This window comes from Equus quagga, chromosome 5 (assembly GCF_021613505.1).
Source record: "Equus quagga isolate Etosha38 chromosome 5, UCLA_HA_Equagga_1.0, whole genome shotgun sequence".
Classification (NCBI taxonomy): Eukaryota; Metazoa; Chordata; class Mammalia; order Perissodactyla; family Equidae; genus Equus; species Equus quagga.
The window spans coordinates 59,527,546-59,555,460 of record NC_060271.1 but is presented as its reverse complement, the minus strand read 5'-3'; the positions used below and the strand labels follow the sequence as shown (position 1 = coordinate 59,555,460).

The window sequence follows — 27,915 nt, the reverse complement described above, 5'->3', positions numbered from 1 at the left end:
TTCTGAATTTAACTCTGTCATGTTAATAATCATACCTTCAGAGTAAGAGAGGTTGGGTCATGTGAACATCAAGAATCACAGAAAGAAGGGTTAAGCAATAACAATTTGAAAGAAGAACGGGGATCTTATTTGTTTTCTCAAGCTATTTGCTGTTTCTGGCATTTACTCTCTTCAACTGTGAAATATCCAAAAAACATGAAATTCAATTTATGAAGCTGTACTTTAGTTATTAGTAGTTGTATTTTGTCTAGAATGCACATTTACCTCAAAATAAATGTTGACACACCAAACATACTCACTTCTCTCTTTTCGAAGCATTTCTGCCTTGGTTCTGTGCAATTCTAATGTTTCATTGTGACTCCTGACTACCCAAAATCAGAACACGAGTCTGAAGAGCACAGAGAATTGTTGGCAATATAAGGAACAGGATGCCAATTTAGTTCCTAAGTTTGGCTTTTGGGAAAACTGTTGAAAGTTTAGGAATTACATACTTAAAAAAAATCATTCTGCTATTTTGAAGTTGGCAACTCACTACAACGTCTTATTTTAAGTAAGGGTTCATAATAATGATCTCATCTTTCTGTCTCTCGTTTTTATATTTATAGCTTTATTTAAAAGCTAATTCTAAGACCTAAATTGTCAAACAGGTTTTATGTATGTTGTATGGATCTCTCAAATTTAAATAGTATGTGTTAACGCATACTATTTAGTGCTAGGAAAGGATCCAGATTTCTAACATTATTAATTTATAATGTCTTATTAGGAAACTATAATTCAACCATCTGGAATTAAATATACATACAAGTTTACTCTAACTTCATTGTTGAAAGGAACACATTAATGGCTGGTCTCATTATTACCCTTTTTCAGCATTCTCTTTGTATTAAAAATAAAATCTCAGCTGGAGTGACAAATATTACTTCTCATAGGCATTTCCTTTTTTGTTTTAAAAGGAGGCTTTATTTCTGAATCAAATTTTAAACATTATAAATTATTTAAAATGTAATCACCCATAAATCTACCACTATTCACAAATATCTGATTATGTAGCTTGAATGTCACATAGCTGCAATTAAAATATTATTTAGTACGATTTCCCACTTTCTCATAAATCCTTTTCCAAGTTTCTACATGCAATCATATTTTCAATTTTTTATTTGCATCAATATTCAATCATAAAATCAAGATTTACTTCATGCATTGGCTGTTTCCAGTTATTTGGAATTATTAACAAAGCTATTACAAAAATCTTCATTCTCATAGCTTTTGGCTCTTTAAATTAGTTCCATGGGAAGAATTCCCTGGAGTGGCGTACATTGCCAAACTGCACTCCAAAAAACCTGCTTTGGGGGGGTCCTCCAGCATAAAATGTTTAAATCAACTTTTATAACCTATGGCATTCCACGGAAGTGCGTTTGTTAACAATCTCTGTGTCTCAGGACATTTGCTTTTTCTTCCGTAAAGTTGTTGCAAGAAGTTCTCTCCTAACCCACAGATGACATCTGTCATGCTCCTCCTCCCACAAGGCTATTCTGCTAACCCTGTCGTGAGCAGATATAAACTTCAAGTTCTCTCTTCAGTAGGGCTGAGGGCTTAGAGCGACACATTTATTTTCTCTTGTTTTGTGCTCTTTTATGACCACTGCATGTATTAATAAGACAGAGTGACAGTACATGGGTAGGGCTCAAACAATGTTTACCTCATTGACACTCTCTTCTCATCAGTACAGAAAGTGGGCCAGAACTATTACCATATAATTGAAAATACCTTCCACCAATGGGGAGGACTATCTCTTTTGCCCAGTAAATTCAATGAACACAGGGTTAGTTAAGTACTAAACTATGTTAGTTTAGGGTTCATTTAATACTACACTATGGAAATTTCTCCTATAACAACATGAATTACAAAAGTATCATTTAAATTTTGCCTGTTATAGAACATTTTATGACAAGGTAGAACTTAACCCCTTTGAGTTTCGAGTGCCTTTGTCATAAAAGGAGGGGGTTGAAGTAAATTACCTACAAGCCCCTTTCGATATCAAATACCCAAGGCTATTGTGAATTTCGTAAATGTGTTAGCTGAAGCCTGCGACACAGCAAGTCTTTTTTTGGGGTTTAGACATACATCTAAGTTTAAGCAAACAATAAGAAAGCTTACTTACTGAGGACTGGTCTGATAAAGAGGATTTCTCTAACTCTGGAAGGCTTGAAATGATTGTAGTTCTGTTGCCTTTTTCAGTAGCTACGAGTTCTATTGATAAACCGTCTCCTATGATATGCCAACTTTTTATAGCCAACTTAAAAAAGAGAAAGACATGAAAGCGATTATTGTAGCACTAGCATAAAATCCTTAGATGTGATTTAGAATAAAAACAGATTTTTTTACCTCAATTGGATTGCTGTTTATAATTGCAAATAAAATATTACTTGCTTCTGTAGCACTCAGTATGCCAAAATCTATGAAACGTTCCTCTATTTTGGGAGGTAATACAAAGTACTGGAAAGATATAAAAGAACGAGATTAAACAAAATTATACTTATGTAAAAGAACATTATCAAGAGAAAATAACTATACTAAGATATACAAAGGCTCCTATATTTTATGTAAATATACACATATACAGACACATATAAAATATAATTAAGAACTTTGCACAATGAAAATATTTTGAGTAATCACAAATGAAACACTCAGGGCCTCCACGGAACAACTATTTCTCCTCTGAAGGCACATGAAAGCAGCAGGTGGTGAAGGCACCAGGAGGGGTGAGGGGGAGCCTGAGGGAACTGGGCAAAGAGTCCGGGGTCTCAGGCAGTGCCATGCCTTCAGGAAAGCAGCTATGGAAAGGTGATCATTCAGGCAAAAGAAATGAAGAAGGAGCAGGATAACAGTGAAGGGCCTTCCAGCTCTGAAATTCTTATTGATGCTGGCTTTTTGGAGAAGTACATTTCCATATGTTCTAATTTTCTTTTTCTCTTTTCTAGCAGTTTCGTTTCTGATCTAAACTTCTTTCATTGATTACTCTGGGGACAGTTTTGTTCAGAGTTTTTTTTTTCCTGGCTTATTTTCTGTACTAGAAACACCTTTATTCTTTCCTTCTGTGCCGTATTTAGATTACTATTCAATTGTGCAGCTCTCCTGCCTTACTTTCATCTTTATTACCTGGTTCTTTTCTTCATCCTGATATTTCCTGGTTTTGGTCATCTCTTCCCTACACAGTTCCCTCTTGACCCTCCATGCATTATTTTTTTTCTGCTTATTATTTTTCTTCCATTTAGTTTCTTTTTCTCTTCCCCAAGAATGTAACAATTTAAAAGCAAAGCTGGGGCTGGCCCGGTGGTACAGTGGTTAAGTTTGCACATCCCACTTCGGCGGCCCAGGGTTTGCCGGTCCGTATCCCAAGTGCGGACCCACGCACCGCTTGTCAAGCCATGCTGTAGCAGGCATCCTACATATAAAGTAGAGGAATACGGTCACGGATGTTAGCTGAGGGCCAGTCTTCCTCAGCAAAAAAGAGGAGGATGGGTGGCAGATGTTAGCTCAGGGCTAATCTCCCTCAAAAGTAAATAAATAAATAAAAGCAAAGCCAAGAGAAGGCAGAATGTGGAAAAGATCGAAGTGGAGGCTGTAACTAGAGGAATCAACTGTATCCTGAGGAGAGACGACTGCTGGGAAGGGTGAAAACCAGTTATCCTGGAAGTACTGACCAGGCGGGAATTAGACCAACTTGTACAGCACAGAAAATGGCAAGATTTAAGAGTGTGCAACATGATTGCCTAATAATACCTGAAAACACAAAAGATAGGCAGAGAGTTATAAATTTTAAAGGTAGATAACATACTTACATCTAAAAAGCCTGTATATACCCGCACAGGTAAATGAAATTTAGAAGCATTGGTAATAAGTAAAATATTGTTATCTATGTGCATGGATGATGTGGATGGCATAAAAAACAGAGTAAAAATGTATTCCGACTCATTTGGAAGAATTAAGACTGGTTTGCTGAAGTTGTGAACCTAGGAAATGATGGGAGAGAAAAAAACAACGTGTCAGCATCATCTATTTGGTAGATCAGTAAAAATAAAAGTATGAGGTTCCCAGACATACTTTAAACATTGTTTTGGCTTCTTCTGGTAGCAACACATCATGAATGAGGATCGCAAAACTGAAAGTGTTTGTAAGGTAAATTGGCCTTTCCACAGCATCTGCAGGACTGTCTCGGATGTGAAATAATGTTGCAGCGTGATCAAATCCCAAATAACTATTTGAAAAAACAAAAACATGAACAAAATAAACCATTTTTATTTCCATATGTTAATTTAAAATCCAAGTTCTTTTGTTCTGAGTGATAATTTATGTTTAGCATTAAGGACTGTTATTAGAGAATTAGAACCTTAGATATTTTAGTGATTGACCACACGATTTAAAACAAAATTTAGCGGCCAGCCCCATGGCCGAGTGGTTAAGTTTGTGCGCTCTGCTTCTGTGGCCCAGGGTTTCCCCGGTTTGGATTCTGGACAGGGACATGGCACCGCTCATCAGCCCACGCTGAGGCAGCATCCCACATAGCACAACCAGAGGCACTCACAACTAGAATATACAACTATGTACTAGGGGGCTTTGGGGAGAAGAAGAAGAAGAAAAAAAACGAAGATTGGCAACAGTTGTTAGCTCAGGTGCCAATCTTTAAAAAAAAAAAAAAACTGAAATATAAAGAACAATTCTCTACTAATTATATGTAATTAAACAATTAAAATCAAGACCGTATTAAAGGAAAAAGTTTTAAGCTACTTAAAAAAAAATGTCCATCATAAACAGCTTTGTTAAAATGAGTCCCTACCAAGCTGGATATTAACTATTATTGGTTAAAGTATAATCAGAAAATGAACTATGTATGTTACTGCTCATTTACAAAAAGACGTAATTCTAGACAGTGTTTATGAGTTTATAAAGGAATGTAAATGATTTTTTTTTTCAAGTGACAATACACTTTAAGAGCAAGCCACAACCACTTGAATACAAAAAAATTACAGAAGGGAAATAGCTCAAATGATTTAAATATCATTTAAAAATCATAGATTCATTTTTCTACTGCATTAATAAATCATTAAGACTTCACTAAAGCTCATATCATATGATTCCATTTACCTTTTTCTTCTAAAAGAGTAAAAAATAAAATACAGGAGATTTTTCTCCTTTATAGTTGAAGTTGCTCTTTCAATAATAATTCCGTGGAGTTTACGTGAAGTTGGCTACTACTGCTGCTAAGGTCAATGAGTAGGAAAACAGAACTTATTGATTAGTAAAAAGTTATAAAGCATATTTTAAAGAGAAACTCACCCATCTAAAACTTCTGCTTGATATGGTATTTCTAGTTTGGAATAACTCTTTTCCTTTGCTTTAACAGTTATTTTCCCAGAAAACTGAGATGGCTTTTTGGCTTTTGAGGCTGAAAGGAAGCAAAAAAATAATCTCCGTCACCTTTTGCCACTAAAGATTTTACAGAGAGGAGTATGAGAGTGACTTCACGTGGACTGACAAAATCTTAGAAAGAAAGTTGAGCTTTCAAATTGGCAAACAGAATACTTTTACAACATTTTAAACCAAATATCAAATTTTTCATACAAAAAGGAAAAATGTTTTAATTTTCTTGGTATGGGATAAACAGATAGGGAATTAGCAAGTAAACACAAGTCAGGAGGAAAAATACTTTATTTCAGCTACTTCTCTATAGCCATAAGCTTTGGCTTTACTTACAGCAGGGTTTCTCAACTTTGGCATTATTAACATTTTAGGCCAGATTAATTCTTTGCTGGGGGTGGGGCACTGTCTTGTACATTGTAGGACGTTTAGCAGCACCCCGAGCCTCTACTTGCTAAGCTATCAGTAGCACCCCCAGCTGTGACAATCGAAGTGCCCCCATTTAAGACTGCTGGTCTACAGCTGTATTTAAGAAATAACATTCCGGGGGCCAGCCCTGTGGCCGAGTGGTTAAGTTTGCATGCTCCAGCTTCACTGGCCCAGGGTTTCGCAGGTTTGGATCCCGGGCACAGACACAGGACCGCTCATCAAGTCATGCTGAGGCAGCGCCCCACACAGAACAATCAGAGGCACTCACAACTAGAGTATACAACTATGTACTGGGGGGCTTTGGGGAGAAGGAAAAAAAAAATATTGGCAACAGATGTTAGCTCAGGTTTGAAAAAAAACCCAAAGAAATAACATTCCTTGTATGGCTAGAGTCTTGCTATAAATACCAATAAAATGTACCATGGTGTAAGCAATGTCAAGAGTTGAACTCTGACTTCTTATATTAGCCAACCCTAACTCATAGTATAAGAGGAGACATATACCCTGTCTGCTATCATGTTGTCCTCACAGATGAAGTAAAACCTTTAAATTTTGTAGCAGTTGTGAATAATTTCATCTGGAATTACAGAAATAGATTCAGCTGTATCCAATCTGGGTACCCATTAGCTGTTCCTTTCAAAGCAAATAAAGAAGATATTTATCTTTATGACCTGTAAAGTACTTCATGAATACTTCTATTTAAGAGAAGAATTTATATGTGAATTCTGCAAATGTGTGTTATCCAACTTTTAGCACAAAAAAGAACAATAAAAAAATGGTATGACATCTAGTATGTGGCTATGTAGATGGTGACTTCAGATTTTTTAAATTCCCATTAAGCCTCATTTCTTTCTGCTTGCTGTACAGTAGTCACCCCTTATCCACAGGGTATATGTTCCAAGACCCCCAGTGGATGGGTGAAACTGTGGATAGTACCAAACCCTATATATACTGTGTTTTTTTCTATACATACATACCTATGATAAAGTTTAATTTATAAAGTAGGCACAGTAAGAGATTAAAGAACAATAACTAGTCTTTGGCACATCTGAATTGCCAGCATCACCACTCTTGTGCTTTGGGGCCATTATTAAGCTAAATAAAGGTGACCTGAACACAAGCACTGCCACACCTCGACAGTCCATCGGATAACCCAGACAGCTACCAAGTCCCTAAAGGGTAGGTTAGCGTATACAGTGTGGACACGCTGGACAAAGGATGACTCACGTCTAGGGCAGGAGAGTGAGATGGCATAAGATTTCATCACACTACTCAGAATGGTGCACAATGTAAAACTTACGAATTGTTTATTCTGGAATTTTACATTTACTGTTTTCACACTGAGATTGACCATGGGTAACTGAAACCGTGGATAAGGGGAGACTACTGTATAGCCATTTCTGGATGCTTTTAATTTTTTGCTGTTTATTCTGACGTAAGGCTGATCACAATGGCCAGAACTTAGGCATTTCATAGTAACTTATCAAGTTATCTTTTAGCAAATGAAGTGGTCAAAAACCTCAAGAAAATTCAGTTAAAAATGATAAAAATAGTGACTTGATGAGAAAGATGTTTGCTTGGAAAGTGAACACTGCAGAGTTCATATATTTGGCACATTCTGAAAATATTAAACATTAAGTAAAACACACATTTCCTGACTGATTTTCACAGCATCTCAGTGGCATTTTGCATTGGAATCTGGGGTGGGGGTGGGGAGGTGGGAAGTGGAAGGTGGAGGGATTTTCCCATGATAGTAAAAACCATGCATAAGAAATGTAGCACTTGCTTTAAAAGATGCTTTCCCTTTGTCTTTGTACTGGATTTTACACAATTTCTTTAAAAAACACTTTTTTAGAGTCTATGATCTCAGAAGAACCAACATTACTGACATTACTCATCTCAAGGATGGACGCATTCACTGGGTTGTCAACAGAGGAGCTGGAGAAGAGCGTGTGGGAGAACAAAGGGCACAAGTGTCCCCAGGACGCACTCCCCTATCCCCTGCGTTTACCAGAAGGGGGGTCCTAACTGTTCTGGGGGTCAAGAATTACTACTGGCTGGCTGTTCTCTTTCTCAGTGAAGAGAATGTACCTGCTGATACTCATACCGGTGGTCATGACTCTAGTATCTTAGCAACACAGCAGACAATTTATCACAGATTTGGAAATAACTGTGGCATCAAAACCTTCTATAATACTATTTCTTGATAACTGGATTATGAAGTATGCCTCATGTTTAATCTTGATTTCTTCGGGAGTTTTCTCTGAGCTCATGGGATGATACTGAAGCAGGCACCCGGGCTGTGCAGGTGGCCCAGATCCTCCCCAGAACTCTCCACATGCAAGGAGTGAGCACAGCTGCCTTCACAACACTGTGCAGAGTGCCCCGCATCCTGCTGCACTCAGCAGCTTGCCCAGTGATCAAATGCTCGCTTCTGATGAGTCCAGCGGTGCAACGTGGACTATGAGCAGAGGTGGTTTTATCAGAAAGTCAAGCTTGAAGCTTCAGGGAGACTCACTCACATGGGGAGAGAAAAGCCCTGTTCCAAGTTTCAGTTCTCGTTAAATTTAATTACATATATGGGTTAAACAGCCATTAAGTCACTATTTTAAAAATGTTGTGACAGCAAATTCAACAAATGTTCTAGTAAAGCGGGAAAAACTGAATAAAAATATGCTATTAAAATATGTTAAAGTCTGGGTTAACATTTCAAATGTCAAAATACACAAATGTTTGAAATAATAGTTATCTAATTTGACAATTTTATCATAAAGATTATTTTTAGCTTAGGCAGGACTATCTGTCATGTTTATAAAAGCCAATATATGAAAATGTTACAGAGAATAATTTATTTCTCTTTCAAATTCAAATGTGCTTTTGAAACTCAAATATATTATCACTCAATTATAAAAATTAATGACTTCATAATTAAGGCAAAGTTTAGTAGATATATACGTGAAAGAGGCCAAATTATGAAAATGTAATTCCAATCCTAATGTACTTGCTAATATTAATTTAGGTTTATGAACTTATGATATTATCCTTTATGAAACAAAGAAGAGTCTGTGACAGTTAACAAAAAAATCAACCAAAGCAGTAATATAAAATCTGATTGTGAAACGGTCTGGATTTCTACGTAAGGATGTCAACACAGATGTCTTCTAGTTTATCAAAATAAGACCACTCTAATAGAGAGAAAAAGTTGAATTCTTACCGTCAAAACTAATACTTGCAACCTTGGTATATTTACTTTCTGAAGCTTTTAATGTAATTGGTTTAAAGTGTACCGTTATAGCATCATTTTGTGGTGTAGGTCGAACACTCTGCAAAAAGAAAAATATATATAGCAGTATTTTAGTCTAATGGTTCAGTTACATTATACTGGAAAGTAAAGCAGAATCAAAATTCAAAAAGTGTAACTTTAGGTGTTCCTTTTAAGTGGAGTAGGCCAAAATGGAAAAACTGCAAATAAATTTCATTAGAGTATCTTTATGAAATAAAATCATGACCAGAGGAAAAATGTCTGATAAACAAATGAAGATAACAATCTAAAGACAAACTAGTACACTGGGTATGAATACAAAATAATAGGAAAAAGGTATTTATTTTCTAAACAAATGCTTAATTCGTACAGTGTACGAAGAGAAGAAGACAGGAAGATTTATGATAAGGTCCCCCTCAAAGAAATTCACAATGCTAAATGTAACATCTTGACTCTGTGAAGATGAAGAATGAACATGAATTTGGAGCTGGTGCCCCTTTGCCAAGGTGACTTTGCAGATCCCATTTCTAATGGTGTTTTCTCTACTTCTCCAGGGGGCGCCTGTGCGAGCGGGGCGGGGCTGTCGAGAGGCCGGGCTGTGCTCCCGGCTGTGGACTGAGCAGTGGGGTGGACTGTGGCACTGTGCAACATGGAAGAGATCAGAATACTTCAAACTTAAAAAATAAGATCTTTCTATTCAAACAACTAAACCCAAAATAACAAAAAGACAGTAAAAGCTTACACTTTTGGAGCAAGCTTAAAAAATAGATACATTTTAAGGTGCGGTTACTTTTTTATCAATTATCCTTCCTGACACAAAGCATTTTTCACTGCAAGGGATTCGAAAGATCCCAAGCTCCACGCCTATTTTGTAGATGAAGAGACCGTGCGACGCTGAGCGATGTTTCAATAGCTAGGCATCAAGAGGCAAAACTGGAAACCAGGTGTCCTTCACCTGGTATCCTACTGCCCAAACATGTATTAATGAAACTGTGGTACTGTACACAAATCATGATCAAAAATCTTCCACTAGAATGCAATTAGGATCCTACTTTGGTCTTAAAACCCTTCTGGAATTTTTAGAGGCTTTATAGACCTGTTGTCAAAGACTGACGTTTCAGAACAGTTCTGTTCCGTGAGACTTATCAGGCATGCCAGCTAAGGTGGGTGCCGTCAGATGCCTGCAGGTCACTGGCTTCTACCCCCTGGCTCCCCGCCCACCCTCTCAGCTCATTTATAAAGGTGGCATCTGCCTAAACTGAACGAAGGGCAGACCCTTGAAGGCGCAAGAGACACCTGAGAAGAGTGTGAAGAAAAACTGCCCCTTTTGCATTGTGTCTGTGATTCAAAGGGAACACAGTTGATTACATACTAATCACAGGTACTGCTTTTTATGCCCAGTCGGCAGAGCATCTTCCTTCCCTCTGCTGGCTAGTCCTCAGTTCTTAGCAAGTCTTTCCTGGGCCTGGAATGATGGCCCTAAGGATGGTTCTGTAGTTTTCTGTGCTGGAAATCCTTTTTTTTTCTTTTGAGGAAGATTAGCCCCGAGCTAACTACTGCCAATCCTCCTCTTTTTGCTGAGGAAGACTGGCCCTGAGCTAACATCCGTGCCCATCTTCCTCTACTTTATATGTGGGACGCCTACCACAGCATGGCTTGCCAAGCAGTGCCATGTCTGCACCCGTGATCCGAACCGGCGAACTCCGGGCCGCCGAGAAGCAGAACACACGCACTTAACCACTGCGCCACCAGGCTGCCCCGATGTGCTGGAAATCTTAACGGCTTTTAGCTCTTGCCTCAGGCTCGCTTAGCATTTTGACCCTTCTACCTTTCTTCCCTTTTCTTCCTTGAGAATGCCTTCTCATTTGCTTTGGATCTGCCTGGGGCTGTGAGTTGATCTGTTTATACCAATGTATTTATTATCCATACACTCGCTGTTATTAGCAATCATTCAAAGTACAAATCTCTTCATTCCTTGAAGGGCTGTATGTCAGTATGTGTGTGCGTGTATTATTTTTGAACAATAAAACAAAGCAATTTGAACTGCAAAATATACTACAAACTGGAGAAAGTTTAGTTTGGTTTCATTATACTACTATACTAATACTTTTTCCAAAGGAAAGGAAAGTAGTACAGTAGTATATGTGACAACCCCATAGAGACCAGTTTATGCAACAAAAGATTATTAACTATTTAACTAGAACGTGAGCTTAAACGGCCCATCTACTCTGGACCTAATTTTCCCACCTGCAAAACGCTAGGGGATTGGATTATTTTCTAAGACTCCATCTATCTACAAAACATTGTGATTCCATTAATTTTCATGTTTTTTTAAATTAGCCACTTTTATCCTGAGGTCAAGATTTGTTAGAGAGATGATCATAACGATGATCACGAAGCCTTGTAGTTTGTGGAAGACAGTCACAGATACGGCTTGTAATTCTTTCGTCTGCTCCACTGACTACGACAGAGCAGCAATGGAAATGGTCAAACCAGCTTAAAGACGTTGAGCGGCAGTTCATCAGTAACAGCCACATGCTTTCTGAGTGTTCTCAGCCTGCACAACACCATGCCAGAAACAGCTACGCAATGGTATTTATTAAAATATAGTCACTGTAAGTAGTAAGAGCTTAGAATAGTCGATGGGAAAAAATGTTTCTCTCACATGAAACACACCACTTTAAGATTTTCCTTACCAGAGGAAAACTTTATATTCAGTATTATTTCCTTAAAATATGTTGCACTAATAGGAAGCAACTATTCAGTCAACATGTTTTATACAAATTGTCTGAATTGTTCACTTATTATTAAACCCCCCCTAAAATCAGTTAAAATCCATTTTTTCCAAGGAAATAAAAACAAAGCAAAACAAACAAAACACTTAAATAGTTGGCTCATTTTGGTGGCTTTAAATGACAAATAATATGTAATCATTAACTTGTAATAAGCATATTTACACTAACAATCTGTTTAGTATCAGTCACTAACTATTGCTTACTTAAAGATAATCAAGAAGTGGAAAAAGTATGGCAAGATTCCCAGGAAAGGCAGCTTGCTTATGTTCTAAATATAGTTCCAGCCTTTTCTCATGACATTCATACCCGCTGATGCTGAGTAACTCTCAAGTGAGACTCAAGGGCTCAGAACATTCTGCAATCATTTACAAAACATTCGAGCAAGCAAGGAAAATAACCTTTCAGTATATAACAATTGTGTTTTTAACAGTAGGTGTACAAATTCGCTAAAGCTCCTATCAAGTTGATGTCGGTAAAATTACTAAGTACCTCTGTGATTCTTATTTATCTATTAGCAAGGAAACTTCACGCAGATGTTCCTCTTTAGACATCTCAGGTAAACTTATTCCATCATTTATGTAGCATGAATGTTCCGCAAATTTTGGGAAAACCATGTCCTCAAAGTTGCATTATAGTCGATGTCAGGAAGGCTTGAACCTGGTCATTTTGTCCATTAACAGGTGAGGAACTTGTACTTGCTGCTGCTTGCTTTAGTAGCCCTCTATTTAGAAAGACGAAGAGACTCTGAATTCCCTGAAGTGGAATTTTAAGAAAACCTCCAGAGGCCGGCCCAGTGGTGCAGTGGTTAAGTGCGCACGTTCCACTTCAGCAGCCCAGGGTTAGGGGGGTTCGGATCCCGGGTGCGGACATGGCACCACTTTGCAAAAGCCATGCTGTGGTAGGCGTCCCACGTATAAAGTAGAGGAAGATGGGCACGGATGTTAGCTCAGGGCCAGTCTTCCTCAGAGAAAAAAAAAAAAATAGAAAACCTCCAGCTTCTAGCGCTGCTTAGCCCATCTTAAAAATTCTATATATTTGTCAAATGGAGGGATGTATCGACCCTGCTAAAAATGCATCAGTCTTTAAGTCTGGCATATTATGCAGAAAAATACAGAAAAAACCTTAGGAAACTCTCTTAAAACTCAGTTTCCATGGTAGACAGCCTTCTCCCCTGACCGATAAGGCAAGAAGTCTAAGTGACCATCACGTCTCAAGTGGACACTGCAACACATTTCCAACCTTCCATAGTTCATTCTCCACAAAGTAGCCACAGTGACCTTTCACCACACATAAATCAGATGATGTCACTCCTTGCTGAAAATTCCATGATTTCCCATTGGATTTACAAGAAAACCTCAACACCTTCCAGAGTCCAGGGAGCCCCGCTTGACTGTTTAGCCTTCACCTTTTACACTCAATCCCTTCGTGTCTCCCACTCAAAGCTGTTCCTGCCTTGGGCCTTTGCTCTTGCTGGTCCCTTTGCTGGGAACATTGGTCTGCCAGCTTTTCTTACGGGTGCCCACTTCTTACTTGTCAGTTACTACCTCAAATGTCAGCTCCTCATAGACAACCCTTCTAAACCAGCTCCCTCCCCAGCTTCCACACCATTCTGTGTCTTTCTTTCAGAGAACTTGGTTCCATTTACAATTCTGTTGCATCCTTGTTTGTTGTCTATCTCCCAGCTGAAGAGAGAGCTCGATAGAGGCAGGAGCCGTGGTTGTCTGATTCACTGTGTTCTCAGTACTCAGCATAGAAGCTGGCATATAGTTGATGCTCACTGAATATTTATTGAATGAATGAATGAATGAATGAAGAGATGAATGAAGGAGGAAATGCCACAAAAATTACCAAAACACGGGCAGAGTGTAGGCTTTGGATATTAGAAAAAATACATACAAAGGTAGATACAGAAGTAGATCTATAGACATATACCTAGATCAATAGGTTTTTAATAGAAATATTGAATACAAAGTTAAATTGATAGGTTCATGAAGACTTGATTAGTGTCATTATATACCTAATTTATTTTCACAGAACTTTTGAGTTTTTATGGTTGAATAAGTCATTAAAAAAAAAATCTCTGACTCATTTTCCCTATTTGGAAAACTAGGACCTGTGTACCTTATAGGATTGTTGTAATATATCAGGTAATCCATGTTAAAGATGCTAGCATAGTGCCTGACCCACAGAAAGAGCAAAAATGTTCACTTATAATGTATCCTCAAACTCCTTAATAAGAGAGAAAAGGAGGAACATGATCTAATTCTTCGTCATAAATGAATTGAATACTACTTTTTTTTTTATTTGCATTCTTAGGATTCATTGCTAATTTCATGTTTTTAGAAAATGTCTATTGAAAAAGACACTTGTTTTGGTCCATTCATTGTATGTGAAAAGTCAGACCAGAGGGCTTGGGCTAAGTAAAAGCACTTTCCCATCAAATCTCTAAACCCTCACATTTGGAGCAGTGACTGCAAGACTGAAGTCCGCCCAAGAAGCACGAAAGTTCCCACCCTGACCCTGCTCTGCACAACGGTATCCCACAGACCCTTGAAGAGGCCAGTAACAGACAGCACGCAGAACACACGAAAAATAAAAATGATCTGATGTCTCAAACTGAGGCAAAGGCAGGGGGATCTACCAACAGCCAGTGTCTGCCCCATAGGCCAATGCACCGCCATCCACAGCTAAAGAGGAATCTCCAAATGCTGCCGGGAAGCTGTGCTTCCAGATGCTTCCTCTGCAGAGGACAGTGACCTGAGCACATGAGAAGGACGGGGCTGGGAAGAAAGGTGTGCAGCCATTACCACGTCTACAGTAAATGTGCTCCATGTAGCCAACTGGGCTAAAGGAGAATCCAGCATCAAAAAGTTCAAAGAAGCTAAGCAGGTTACGGCCAATGCAACCTGGACAAATCTCGCAGGACAAATCACCCTCTCTTACAGAGGAAACTCCGATATACTAACCTAGAAAATTCTGAACAAAAAGAGTCACAATTCTAGGTATAAAGTAAGATTTTAAAATGTTAACACACAGCAGTGATTCTCGGGCCTTTCCATTTCACTGGCAAAGTCTAAAATGTGTGTGTGGGTACTTCTGGAGGCGGAGGGAAGTCTAACAGAAGTTTTCTAACCTTTTATTTTGCAAATGTGAGGATGCTGGTGGCAGGGGGAGGAGGAGAATTTCCTATTATCTACTACCTTTATTCATAAAATAAAGGATATTTTAATGTCAAAAAAGAAAAACGAATAGAGAAAATTAACAAAACCAAAAGTTAGTTCTCTGAAGGAATCAACAAAAGTGACAAATCTTTAGCTAGACTGGTTAAAAAATTTTTTTAAATATAGAAAAAAACCAAATTACTAAAATCAAGAATGAAAGATGGGATGTTACTATCTACTTCACCAGAAAAGAAAACGTGTCATAAGGGAATACTATGAACAATGGTATGCCTACAAATTAGAAAACTTAGATGAAATGAAAAAATTCCTAGAAAGACATAAACTACTGAAACTGATGTGAAAAGAAATAGAAAGTCTGAATAGACCTACACCAAGTAAAGAGAATGAAGTAGTAATTTTAAAACTTCCCACAAAGAAAAGCCCAGGCCCAGATGACTTCACTGGTGAATTCCACCAGACATCTGAAGAATTAATACCAATTCTTCACAAACTCTTCCCAAAAAAAGAAGACAAGGGAACAGTTCCCCACTCATTCTATAAAAAAACAAATACCTACTACCTTTATTCATAAAATAACAGATATTTTAATGTCAAACAAAGAAACAAATACATTATTGCAGAATAGTGCTTTTCTAGAAAGGGTGTTTATAATTTTATATTAACATATACACACTCATACTTTTATGACATTTATATTGTTCTTATTTTGCTTACTTTTCTGTAGACTAGTGAAAATTTCAATACAGATTAAGGAGCCAAAACCAATCACTAACCCCTCAATACAGTAGTAACAATCAGCATTATGTATTTTTCAGAAGAATAGAATTATTGCTATAAATAGAAATTACAAAGAAACTGTACAATAGAAATATTCCCTGTAATATTTTCTTATGTAACAGGTCATTACTGGAAGATATGCTGATAGTTTGAATTCCACAGAGACTTTGATTACAATCATTCAAAAAACTGAATGAGAAAAAAAAGAATCAATGGGGCCGGCCCTGTGGCCGAGTGGTTAAGTTTAAGCGCTCCGCTTCGGTGGCCCAGGGTTTCGCTGGTTTAGATCCTGGGTGCAGACATGGCACTGCTCATTAGGCCACGTTGAGGCGGTCTCCCACATACCACAACTAGAAGGACTCACACCTGAACTATACAACTATGTACTTGGGGGATTTGGGGACAAAAAGCAGGAAAAAAAAAAAAAAGAAGATTGGCAACAGTTGTTAGCTCAGGTGCCAATCAAAAAACAAAAGAATCAAGCAAGTCAGTGAATCAAAAAAACGAATATATTTTTGAAAGCAAGCATATACAAACATAGACACTAAGGTTGCTATTTAAGAAGAAAAATAACAAAAAACAAGAGATTTAATACTGCTGTTCATTGATTTGGCATCTTGTTTCAATGGTATTAGGACGGCTAAGTCAAAGAAGCTGCTCCTTGTCATCTGTGGAAGGGCCCTGGGCCCTGGAAGACCTCCCTGAAGAACACGGTGTGAATCACAGCCTGCCTAATACTGGAACTCCAAGTGGGGTCATTGCAATCCCACTGTATAGTGGCGGAAGCTCTCTACCAGACCCCATTACCCTAAACCTCCTCCAACTCTTCTACTCAGCAGGAAGAAATCCTATCAGATATCAGGACACTGCCTGGACTATGACCCTACTTGTGAGCAAGGTCACTATGCATTAAAATGTGGTTACCTGGGATGACCATCTCTCACTTTCTCATTTAGGGTTTGTGTACTCTGCTCTTTTTGGTCTCTACTCCACGAGCTAGTGGTAAACTCTGGGTTTGGCCTTGGATGGACAAAGGTCCCTTAAGACTCAAGCCCGTTTGATCTACCTCATTTTATCAGAATTTCCTGAATTGAGGTTTATGACATCAGCACAGGTTATAATAAAAATGTACTGCTTTCCTTTTCCATTATTCCCTGTGAGTGTATCCTGGGGACCTCATCAGGAGGTGAGGTTGCAGGCCAAGGCAAAATTTGGATATCCCTGTCTCTTTTTTTTTGCCTAAAATCATGTAATGGCACCCCAATTCCACTATAAGGCATAAAAGTCACTTGCTCTGTGTGTATGTGTGAGAGGAAGAGAGGACCCTAGTTTACAGCGTGCTATCTAGGGTAACCACAATAGCTGTGACAAATGTTAACAGCACTCTACCATTACCTACCATTATTATTTCTCTTCCCAACTCACCCGAATCTTTTTTCTTTTTTTACTTACCCATACTTTAAGTCTAACAAACAAACCTGATGGAATCCTTATAACCTTTTTTTTTGTACATGGCACACAGATCCCAGGATTTATCAGACTCCGCAGGCCTCTTACATGACTCTGCTTAAATAGGAACCTCAGGAACTTTCATTCAAAGTTGGCTTGGAGAAGACTGCCTACTTTCCTTCTTATGCTTAAAATACTGGTGGTTAGAGGCAGAACAACAGAACAGGTTTCTCACATCACACTTAGAATCAAAGTGTCACCAGGTCACCACAAAATGGAATTCCTTTAGAGCAAGAGTTTCATTATTTATAACTTTGTCATAAGTTTAAAAACAAAGAATACATAAGTTAGGAGAAAATAAGTAAAAACTTACTGTTATTGGTACATCTTTTGTTCCTGAATTTAATAAATGAAGATTTAAAACTTTTGGTAGATCTGTTAAAATTGAGGAAAAGAAATATTTCTTAAAAAGGTGTGCTTTATAGCAAGTTAGAATCTTTACCTTATTAGATATCAGACTGAATCCATTCTACAATGTGAAAAAGAATGACAATCACATTAATGAAAAGAATGCGACCCTACCCAACTTATAGGTAGGAATCACCTTACTCATAAACACACTGTGCATTACAAGAATTGCCCCCTCCTAAATAACTAAATCACAAAACAAAACAAAATTTTTAGTGAAATTAGACATTATTACTAATCTTTTAGTTTCAGTAAAGCATTATGAAGCAAATTAATAAGGTGGAGTGTGAAACTATATTAAAACCAAATGTGCTCTTCAAAAATGGGTCTTCAATCCTAAACAAGCAAATTTTAATTACATACGGCCCACAGAAATCCCAAATTACAAGTACTCCTACTTTTTCCTTAGTAAATCCTCCAGTGGGTTGTTTTCAATTTTAGAATTCGAATTCTTTCTCTGGCCATGTGGGACAAATTTTTAACATGCTGTCATTATAATGAAATTGAATAATCCATATCTAAACAAACATCCAGAAGTAAAAAGTTTTATTTCCTTTATTCTACTATTTAAAAAAGATTCAGTATAACTGAATAGGTGAGGAATTGGATTAGATAACTCAGAAGCTACTCTCTGCCTCAATCCTCCATTTTAGAAGACTTTGTGTAAGTTACCCCATGACTCTGCTTCCCCACCTGGTAAGCAGTGGTATCCCCCAGGGGAATGGGGGATACCCTGTGAGGGCTCTGAGTTCCCAGAAGCAGATTTCCACAAAATCATGTAACCCACTGAGAAATACTTTTCAAAGCTGAATTAGAAAGGAGTTAAAGTGGAAAGTGGAACCATTCAGCACTGAACATAGGGATTTCTTTTTAAAACCTACAAAGACACTGTCTCCTTTTTTTTTTTTTTACCTTGTGTTCGTAGTGTACCAAAATCCAACATTTCGGTTGAGGAATAAATTCCAGGAGCTTGGAAAAAAGAAAAGTAAACAATCATATTTCATTTTGCCAGAGTAAGATGTACTGAAAACAAAACGAACAAATTTGCACTTCCTTCAGTTTTCCACTAACCTGTTGTAACTTCAACCTCGACAGGAAGAATGATAAACTCTGTGCTGTCTGAAGCATTAGTCTTTATTCTGATGAAGGCTGTGTGATTATCTGCTTCTCTAGATGAAAAACTGGCTCTCATCACTCCCTTGGTTTCATAAGGAGGAATTTCCTGACAAGTTAACAGACCATAATGAAGCACAGCTTTTGTAATGTCGCAAAACCACCATCGTTTACTGAATAAGATGACACCGACTAAAAGATGCATTGCCAGTTAAATATATTCCACAGATTGTAACACACACTCCAATTGTGGAGGATGTGAAAAAATGCGCATCTTAGAATTGAGGAAGTATGGGATGTGAAGTTGAGCAAAGTGAAAGACATAAAATTATCTGAAAACAAATTGTCAGCTGCAAAATCCCCATTAAAAGGCAGAATTGATCAATAAAATCAGTTATTCTTTAATGTTATGCTTAGGTATACAATTCAGTCCTGAAATTCTTTAACTAACAGAAATGTCACCACCAGAGGGAAGTGCTTTTCCAGACGTCTACAGGAATCTCTTTAAATGATAACCAAGAGAGCTTAGACTCCATTTCCTTTCATTTAAAACCTAACAAAGCTTCCCAAGCCAACTTACAATTTACCAGTTACATTCAGTGAGGCTCTCAGCATGTAAGATAGCAAAGATTTAAAGGCCTGTAATGAGGGAACACTCATAGATACACTAGAAAGAAGACTCACTGATAAAAATTTTTTTTGAGATGTAATTCTTTCCCTGGTTTTAGAACAATCTGGCTTCCTTGGGACCACTACAATTTCTCTGCACACCTTTCAGTATATTTTAGGAAATCCTTGTGTTTTAGAATTTACTGGTCTTCACTTACCTCTACTCTTAATTTTTTAGTCTCAAAGTAGGAAAGAAGTGATTGGAACCCTCCTGGCCACTAGAGATGCACCGTCCATTTCCCCATTGCTGGGGAGCTGACTTGGTCTCTGGGGTTTTCTTACGTACACTGAAAGGGGCTGAGGGTGAGGTCAAGGCCAACTGACATTTTTCTTACTCTAGGTTTGTGGGAATAAGAACCACTATCTTTTCTTGTAGCTGCTGGGAGTATTAAAACACTATGCTATCTCTGCTACCATTCTTTACAGTTCTTAGCTAATCAGAAATGTGAACTCTTATGTTTATTAGATATCAATTATATTTCATAGTAAATTCTTAGTTGTTCTATCTAAAATTACAATACAAATTTAATAGCTTACAGTTAATTCTCGGAAGCACTGTTTTATACACTATTTCTCCCAAAGGCTTTTTGAACAATAACATAGTTTCAAGGTAAAACATTTTTGTGAAAGGATATAAATGGACTGTCCATTATATATTTCTACCTGCTACTGTGTTTCTACATCTTAGGAGTTAACCAGATTACTGACAAATTTGTTTCTAAATGTTCAAGTCAACAACCTAAAAATGCCCCTCTACCTCCCTTCCTTGTTTGAGACTCGTCAGAAGACAAAATCAAGAGGCTAACTGTGTTTAACAGAGCAATTAATACAGAAAACTTTGGTCTTTAGAACTTAATCATAGTGGTAAAGTCAGTATATCTTCAATTATGGATGAGCAGTGATTTGAGTGACCTTGGTACAAGAAGTGTATTTATGTCGTCTTTCCCCTCTTTGATTAAAGCATGGTAAACAATGCTAAAAAAAACCCCAACTGCCCTAGGGCAGGAACCTTTACAAATAAAGCAGTTACCATATATTGATTAATTTGGTTAATATTTGCTAGTATTCTCCAAGAAAAAGCGGTTCTCTAAAGCACTGACACAACTATTGTTAAATATTGAACAGTATTAAAGGTGGATGTAGATCACTTAAGAATTTAAAGTTTTCTAAGTCACCACAAGGGCTTGACTACATTCCCTCTGAAAATGCCATCTCTAGCAACAGTAAGTCTGAACGTTCAATTCTCTACTTTCAAAAACATACTGGATCCTTCCCAGTAGTGCTTTTTTTTAAGATTAGCGTAAAACACACATTACAGATGATTAGATTCAGAGGCAACTTTACCAATGTTCTGAAAAAGAAGAGTTGAAATCTCTTCCTTTCCACATAGTGGGTTAAAGCTCCCACCAATTTTGTTCAATGCACTTTCCAAAAATCACTACTTATACTTTTCTCACTCTCTCTTCCAATTTTCACATATATTTGATATAAATTTAATATTAAGAAACTAATTAAGGAAAAGTCACTCATATTTCTTTAGGTGATAAAGAACTAAGTATTTTCTGGTGTATTTAATTGGTTTTATGTCACCACACATGAGAGAAAAATATGTTAGCACTCACCCACAGTTTTCTGGTACCTCCTTGTTGACCTGTTGGAAGTTCTAAGTGAAGATCTCCTCCACTAGAGTACATTTCTACAACCTGTGACAAAAGAGCACATGACGATTAAGTTCAAAATCAAATTCTCAACGCAAATGATTTGCTGTTATCTAGAAATGAGTTTGACACCCTAATTGTTTATCAGAAAAAATGTGTAAAAACGTTTACAGATATAAAAGCAGTATAAGTACCATGTCATATCACTAGATCAGTGTCTCATCTGTGTAAGCAATGGTGGTTTAAAACAAGATAACTTTGAATATTACACTTAGAACCAGTGTAGCTCTTTCAGAGACTAAATTTTAAAAAATCCATCCATAGGATACTTTTTAAATTTTTTCCAAAGGAAATAGTTTATCAAATTTTAGAACTATAATTTTTGTATTTCTTATACAGTCATGTACCACTTAACAATGTTTCAGTCAATGACACACTGCATATATGAAGGTGGTCCCATCAGATGAGTACCATACAGCCTAGGTGTGTAGTAGGCTATACCATCTGGGTTTGCGTAAGTACTGTAGGAGAGGAAGAAATTTTCCTCTACCCTTCAGGGTTCTTCAAGCTGGTCTAAGAATTAAATTGACATGAGACAGATTAACAGGAGAAAAACAAACAAAGTTTAATAACAGCTAATGGGAGAAACCCAGGAAAATTGAGTAATTCACCAAAACAGCCAAAGCCTTCACATCAAATACCATCCTTAGCTAAAGACAAAAGAAGATGTTGGGGGTGGGGAGAGACAAGGAAAGGCAATTCACAGGAAGGCGAAAAGGAGCAAAGGTTTGGAAAACAACTGTTCGATCACACAGAAACAGAAGAACACAGAGAGGAGCCCAACCAACAGGCTTTTCTAGGATCCTACCTGTCTACCACCTAGTTTACGTCATGCCAAGGTGAGCGCTCTCTTCCTGAGACAGGTGTTTTTTTAATCTGAATTCTTTTAGGGACTTAAGGAGGAGGTAACAGGAAAACCTGAGTCTTTTGTTTCTTAAAAATAACCAATCTAAAATAATCCTCAGGTTAAAGACACACATTTTAGGGTAGCAAATTTTGTTCCCCTTCAGTACACTCTATGATGTTCATACAATAACAAAAATTTCCTAATGATGCACTCTTTGAAAATATTCCTGTTGTTAACAACATGCAACTGTAGTAACACAAGTGTTTCTTTATCTACACATCTGTAACAAGATCTAGCAGCGGATCTAATAACCAGTATAACTGTGAAATAGTGAAGAGCGTATTATTCTGAGATACATGCAATAATTTTAATGTAGTATGAAAATATTTCGTAGTGGTGGCAAAATCACAGGTACTGTTAATAAAACCTCTGTGGCTTGTACCTACACTCTTGATTATGTGAAACAGTTTTGCTGGGGTATAATTTATGTACAATAAACTACACATATTTAAAGTGTACAACTTGATAAATTCTGACATACGTTTACAGGTGTGAAGCTACATTGCAATTAAGATGTTAAACATACCCATTACTGCCAAAACGTTTCCTCAGGGCCTTTGCAAGCCATCTGTCCCTCTCTGCCTCCTCCCATCCCCAGGCAACCAATGAACTGCTCTCTGCCACTCTAGATTAGTTTGTATTTTCTAGTTTTACACAAATGAAGCATACAGTATATACTCGTGTCTGGTTGCTTTTACTCAGTGTAATTATTTTGAGATCCATCATGTTGTTTCATGCGTTAATAGTTCATTTCTTTTCAATTTTATGGATATGCCACAATTTTTTATCCATTCAGCTACTGAAGGACATTTGGGTTTTTTCTAGTTTTGGGTCATTACAGAAAAAGCTGCTATGAACATTGCATCACATAAGACTTTGGACATCTGCTTTCCTCTCTCTTGGGCAAACACCTAGGGAGAGAAGGGCCACATGGCGGGAGACTTTCCTTTAAAGGTAGGTAACCCTATCTCTTAAAAAGAAAGAATACCTTTAATTAAATGAAAATTCGGGGTGAAGTAAGAGAATGATGGAAAATCTTCTATCACTTGTTTTATCATAAAAGCCCTCCAGGAGTGCATAAAAAAGGACAAACCAGGAAAAACAGCATCATTTTAGTAAAGTACTTAAAGATTTTTGGGACGTGTTGTTGTTAAAGTAAGGCATTTAGCAAACACTAATAAGCTAAGATTTTCTCCGAGTATTATTTCTTGCCTTTCAATTTATTACACTGCTCCCCAACAGCTCTGACTGTATTAATAGCAATAGCACCTGAACTGGTGGGGTGACTGCAGAATGTTTTCTGAAAAGTCAGAAAACATCACGTATTATTTCATTTAATCTTCTAAGAAGGAAACAAGCATAATGATTTTGGAAACAAAATATTTAAAGGTAGACTACTGATGAAAGAAGAATAAGGAAATGGGGATGGAAAAAGCCTATGTCATAAAATCGAAGGAAAGATTACATTAAAACAAGGAAAGTGACACATTTCTGATTTTTAGTACATTGCTATTTATCCTAATTGTAAAAAGTTTAGGAAAAAAAGGAGCTAACAATAAATTCAGAAGATAATTGATGTAAAAAAAATTCCCACAAGGAATGTTTATTTTTCTGTGTCCCCATATATGTTTGCACATGCACAGAAAAAGGTGTGACATGACACACACCAAGATCATTCAAGTAGTAACTATGAGGAAGGGTTTGAGATTGCAGCTATGCTAATACAATAGTTAGATACATGTGGCTGTTTAAATTTAAATTAATTAAAATAAAATAAAATTAAATGTTCTTCAGACACCCTAGCCACAAATTCAAAGGCTCAAGAGCCACATGCGGCTGGTGGCTACTGTACTGGACAGAGTAGATACAGAACTTCACCATCGCGGAGAGCCTACCCGACAGCAGTGGATTGCAAGGCAGGAAGTTCAAGGGGACTTTTGCTTCACACGTTTGAACAGCTGACTTTTTTTCAGGGAGAACATACTTGTGTTTGTGTTGTATAATGAACCAATCAGATGCAATTTCTTGCTCTACAATATTTTCTTAAATTTAAGGAGAAGACTAATGACACCCTAACATGCTACAGGACTATCAGGTTAAGAGTGCCTTCCAGGTAAATAATTTATTTTGGTTCTAAGAGGGCAACTTTGGTTTTCCATTTGCTCTCCTGTATGATGGTGAAAAGTCCTCTGTGGTAAATCTTCTTGAATTAAAATGTTAAAACTGGAAAAAGAACAGATGAACAACAACAACAAAGATCAGAACTGAATTCAAAGAGATAAAACTGTTCTACATGATAGCTTGATGACTCCAAAGGGTGACGAGAAAAAGTGTAGACTATAAGGCTACTTGGCCAATACTTGCCAAGTCCTGTAACCTCCAGCCTTCCAAGCAGGAAGCAAGGTCCTCGGTCTTTGGCTGGCAGCCAGAGAGAGGGAGTGCCTCCCTGGGGTGCTGCGTAATACTGCTGCCACAGCAGCGGGCGGCAACTCATGCAGCAGGTATGATACAACGAAAGCATACGTTTTTATTTCTTTGACTGAAAACAGTCAAGGAAAGAAAGCAGCAAGAATTTATGAGGTTTCTGTATAGATTTGTAATAAAAGTTGGCCAGAACAGGGAAAATACACCATTACTTAAAGTAGCAAAAGGATATAAATGACAGAGTGATGATGAAGAGCAAACACTTTTTACTCGTAAAAGCAGGACACAAGGGCATTTTCTTTTGTGAAGAAGATATCTAGCTAACAATAATTAAAATTTGGGCAGAGTATTTTTATTAGTAGCTATCCTCACCCAATGTCAGCCAAGTGTTGGGGAGAAACCTCTTTCTTGCTACTTTAGCATATAATTCTTAAGCATTTCACAACTCAGGCTCTGAAAATCTCATCTTGTTCTTCCTCATTTTCCCCTTCATTGCTTATGAACATTTCTACCAGCGGGTTTTAGGATGACAAAAATCATTTTGGTTGTCAAAGTTCTGTAGCTTACCAGCATATATAGCATCTTCCCTCCACTCGTCATTTTCACACTCCTGTTAGGTCCTGCAGTACTGGTCCTAGAGAGCTCTGGGAGCCTTGGGTGTGGATATTATGGACTATTCTGGAAAGCATCCACATCTCCTTCCAACACAGACAACACAACTAGAAACTACAGTGGCAGGAAATGTCATATAATTGGAAGTCACTTGGGATGTGGGGTGGAGATTTTAGGAAACATTTGAAGGAGCAACAACAGCCACTCCCACTGTGGAAGAGACAAGGAACTAGAGAAGAGATTTCAAATTAGAAGACATTTAGTACTAAAAGATTGGGTAAGATAAGGAGTTGTATTTTTTAAATTAAAAAGTGTTTGCTTTTAATCATGATTCTCTATTACCTTTCCCTTGGATTTTATTTTCCAGGCTGCCATCACCAAAAAATTTATTATTACAAGAAATAAATATGAACCATGTTTTTAAAAATTTATATTGGGCCAGAAGGAACTTACAGGCAAGAAAAGTAGCGTCCGGGTATAGCTGAAAACCCTTCTTAAGTTAAATGAAGAGCTGCCTAAACTGTAACACCACAGTAGCCACAGTTGTTTTAAAAATGGTTCTAAAAACTCAATATCTGGACCGATGTAATGCAAAATTCAGACTACAGCAAGCTGCACTAAAAGAACATCCCTCTTCAATACATCTATAAAACTCCACTATTTTAAAGTCTTGAAAAGTACATGAAAACTGTGATTTCATGCTAAGCATTAATTTCTACCAAAATGAAACATTCAAAATCCCCATCATAAACTCACCTGTAAAGGCTCACTGTGAGGATTGTGTATGTTTATTATAGGTGAAAAACTACTATTCACAGGGACTCTGGCCCCAAGAAACGGCCTCAGTCGGTAGGGATTTGGAACTCCAACACCAAATACCTATTTCAAAGGAGAAAGACATTCAGTTTGAGTTGCTTTTATAACTAACACTTTCATAGTTATAATTGATTGATCTAGGGAAAAGTGGTGAGGCTAATTTAGATGGAAAAATCTTAACTCCCTTTAAAAAGAACACACGTAGTTTCTATACTTGATTTGGCTACATATCTGATTTACTATATATATACGTGCATTTGGAATGATTTCTATAATATACTGGAAATTAAAATGGAGCAGTCCTTCATGAGGTCACAAGATAGATGACAGAAGAAAATAGGGAATCAAAAAATTTCCCTACTCCAACCGTCAGAAGATGGATCTAGGGCCGAGACAACCTCTCAAACATCAAGCTGAGCCCCAGGTCACTCCCAGTGGGAAGGCCCTGGGTTCACTAAACAGGGGGAGTCATTTACTCAACAAGTGTATGTTAAATGAGTGTCACCTACACAGCACTTCAGTTACTCATCTATAAGGCATTCAAAAGTTTCCTGACTGCCTACTAAAGAACCATTAAAGACTCATTCACCACAAATAAGCAAAAATTTATGACTACATGGAATGTTTACTCTGACACTAATTTTCAAAATATACGAAATGTTTTGGGTACTGGAGAAGAAATTTTCAAAAACAAAAGCATAAAAATTGTAAAGTAAGACATTAGCTAAGTTAAGGATTTAAACAATTGAGTTTCACGGGCAGCAGAGCACAATGGTTAAGAGGATGGTTGTTGTAGTTACAAAGACATGGGTTTGAATCCCTTGCTCAACAACCTTCTAGTAGTATAATTGGGGCAAATTATTTAACTTTCCTAAACTTCACCTTCCTTATATAAACAAATGAGAATAACGGTATCCGCAATGCAGGTAGAAGTGCATGTAAAGCATGTAGGATACTGTGCCATATAAGCAATTATTCTTCCTAATCTCGATAACCTTGATATATAAAAAAAATCTCGATTCATAAAACATTAACTATCTTTAATAGCCTAAACATTGATTGTACACAAAAAATAAGTATATCAAGAAGTAGGTTTTAATCTTGAAACTTATCAAGTATGCTTCACAAGTGTGCAAAAAGTAAAGATTAGAAAAGTTTAGAGTCAGTATGAAAATATTTTTACTATTCTTTTCCAATCAATCTTACATTCACACTTAGCTGTAGCTTTAAGATTGTTTGTTCACAGTCTGATTTGAATAGGGATATTCACAGACACAGAAGTTAAGTATAAACTCGACATTTTCTATTATTCCTGAGTTTTTGAAGACAGTTCTTAAAAGGCTATCATGATAAGAAATTAAGACTATATTTTACAAAATAAATGAAAGTTTTAATTCTGTTTCTTACCTGGTAAGTAAATACCCCATGATTAGATGTGTTAATAAATAAAGTATTTTCTACATTTCCCACTACTCTTGCAAGGAAAACTACATCAAATGATGTATTTCCTCCTGGAAGAATTTTCTGAAAAAGAACAGCAACAAACAAAGTTAAATTAGTAACCAAAAGATCAGATTATGCTGACCACAGTTAGACAGCAAAAGTTGTCTAAAACAAACATCTTAGAATCATTTCCATAAAGTACCTTTTTCCCTATAAAGGTTTAAGCTTTAACTTAGTCAAACTATTCTGCAGTGGAAAATAACAAAAAAGATGTCTTCATATTGGACGTCTACAGTCACTATCTTTGTCAATTACCAGTCTAAACCCCTGTACAACAGGTGGTTTCCTTGGATTCTGGTCATTCAGCAATCACTAGGCTGGAATGAAGTGCCTAATGATAGGCTGTTCCTTTATCACAGTCAGGTAGGAG

At 37.2% G+C, this 27,915-nt stretch overlaps 1 protein-coding gene across 2 annotated transcripts in view; it reads right to left on the bottom strand.

The window, feature by feature from the left end:
* TMEM131 (transmembrane protein 131) overlaps nt 1-27,915 on the bottom strand; it is a 221,108-nt gene that overhangs the window by 51,682 nt on the left and 141,511 nt on the right. For both annotated transcript variants that reach the window (XM_046660693.1, XM_046660691.1), the window contains exons 6-17: nt 27,450-27,566; nt 25,983-26,105; nt 21,188-21,268; nt 18,855-19,005; nt 18,696-18,752; nt 17,689-17,750; nt 9,065-9,173; nt 5,341-5,449; nt 4,108-4,261; nt 3,846-4,016; nt 2,386-2,496; nt 2,162-2,296 (exon numbers count right to left, since the gene is read on the bottom strand). In XM_046660693.1, coding sequence (XP_046516649.1) covers nt 2,162-2,296; nt 2,386-2,496; nt 3,846-4,016; nt 4,108-4,261; nt 5,341-5,449; nt 9,065-9,173; nt 17,689-17,750; nt 18,696-18,752; nt 18,855-19,005; nt 21,188-21,268; nt 25,983-26,105; nt 27,450-27,566 — 1,380 coding nt within the window. The remainder of the gene's footprint in view (nt 1-2,161; nt 2,297-2,385; nt 2,497-3,845; nt 4,017-4,107; nt 4,262-5,340; nt 5,450-9,064; nt 9,174-17,688; nt 17,751-18,695; nt 18,753-18,854; nt 19,006-21,187; nt 21,269-25,982; nt 26,106-27,449; nt 27,567-27,915) is intronic.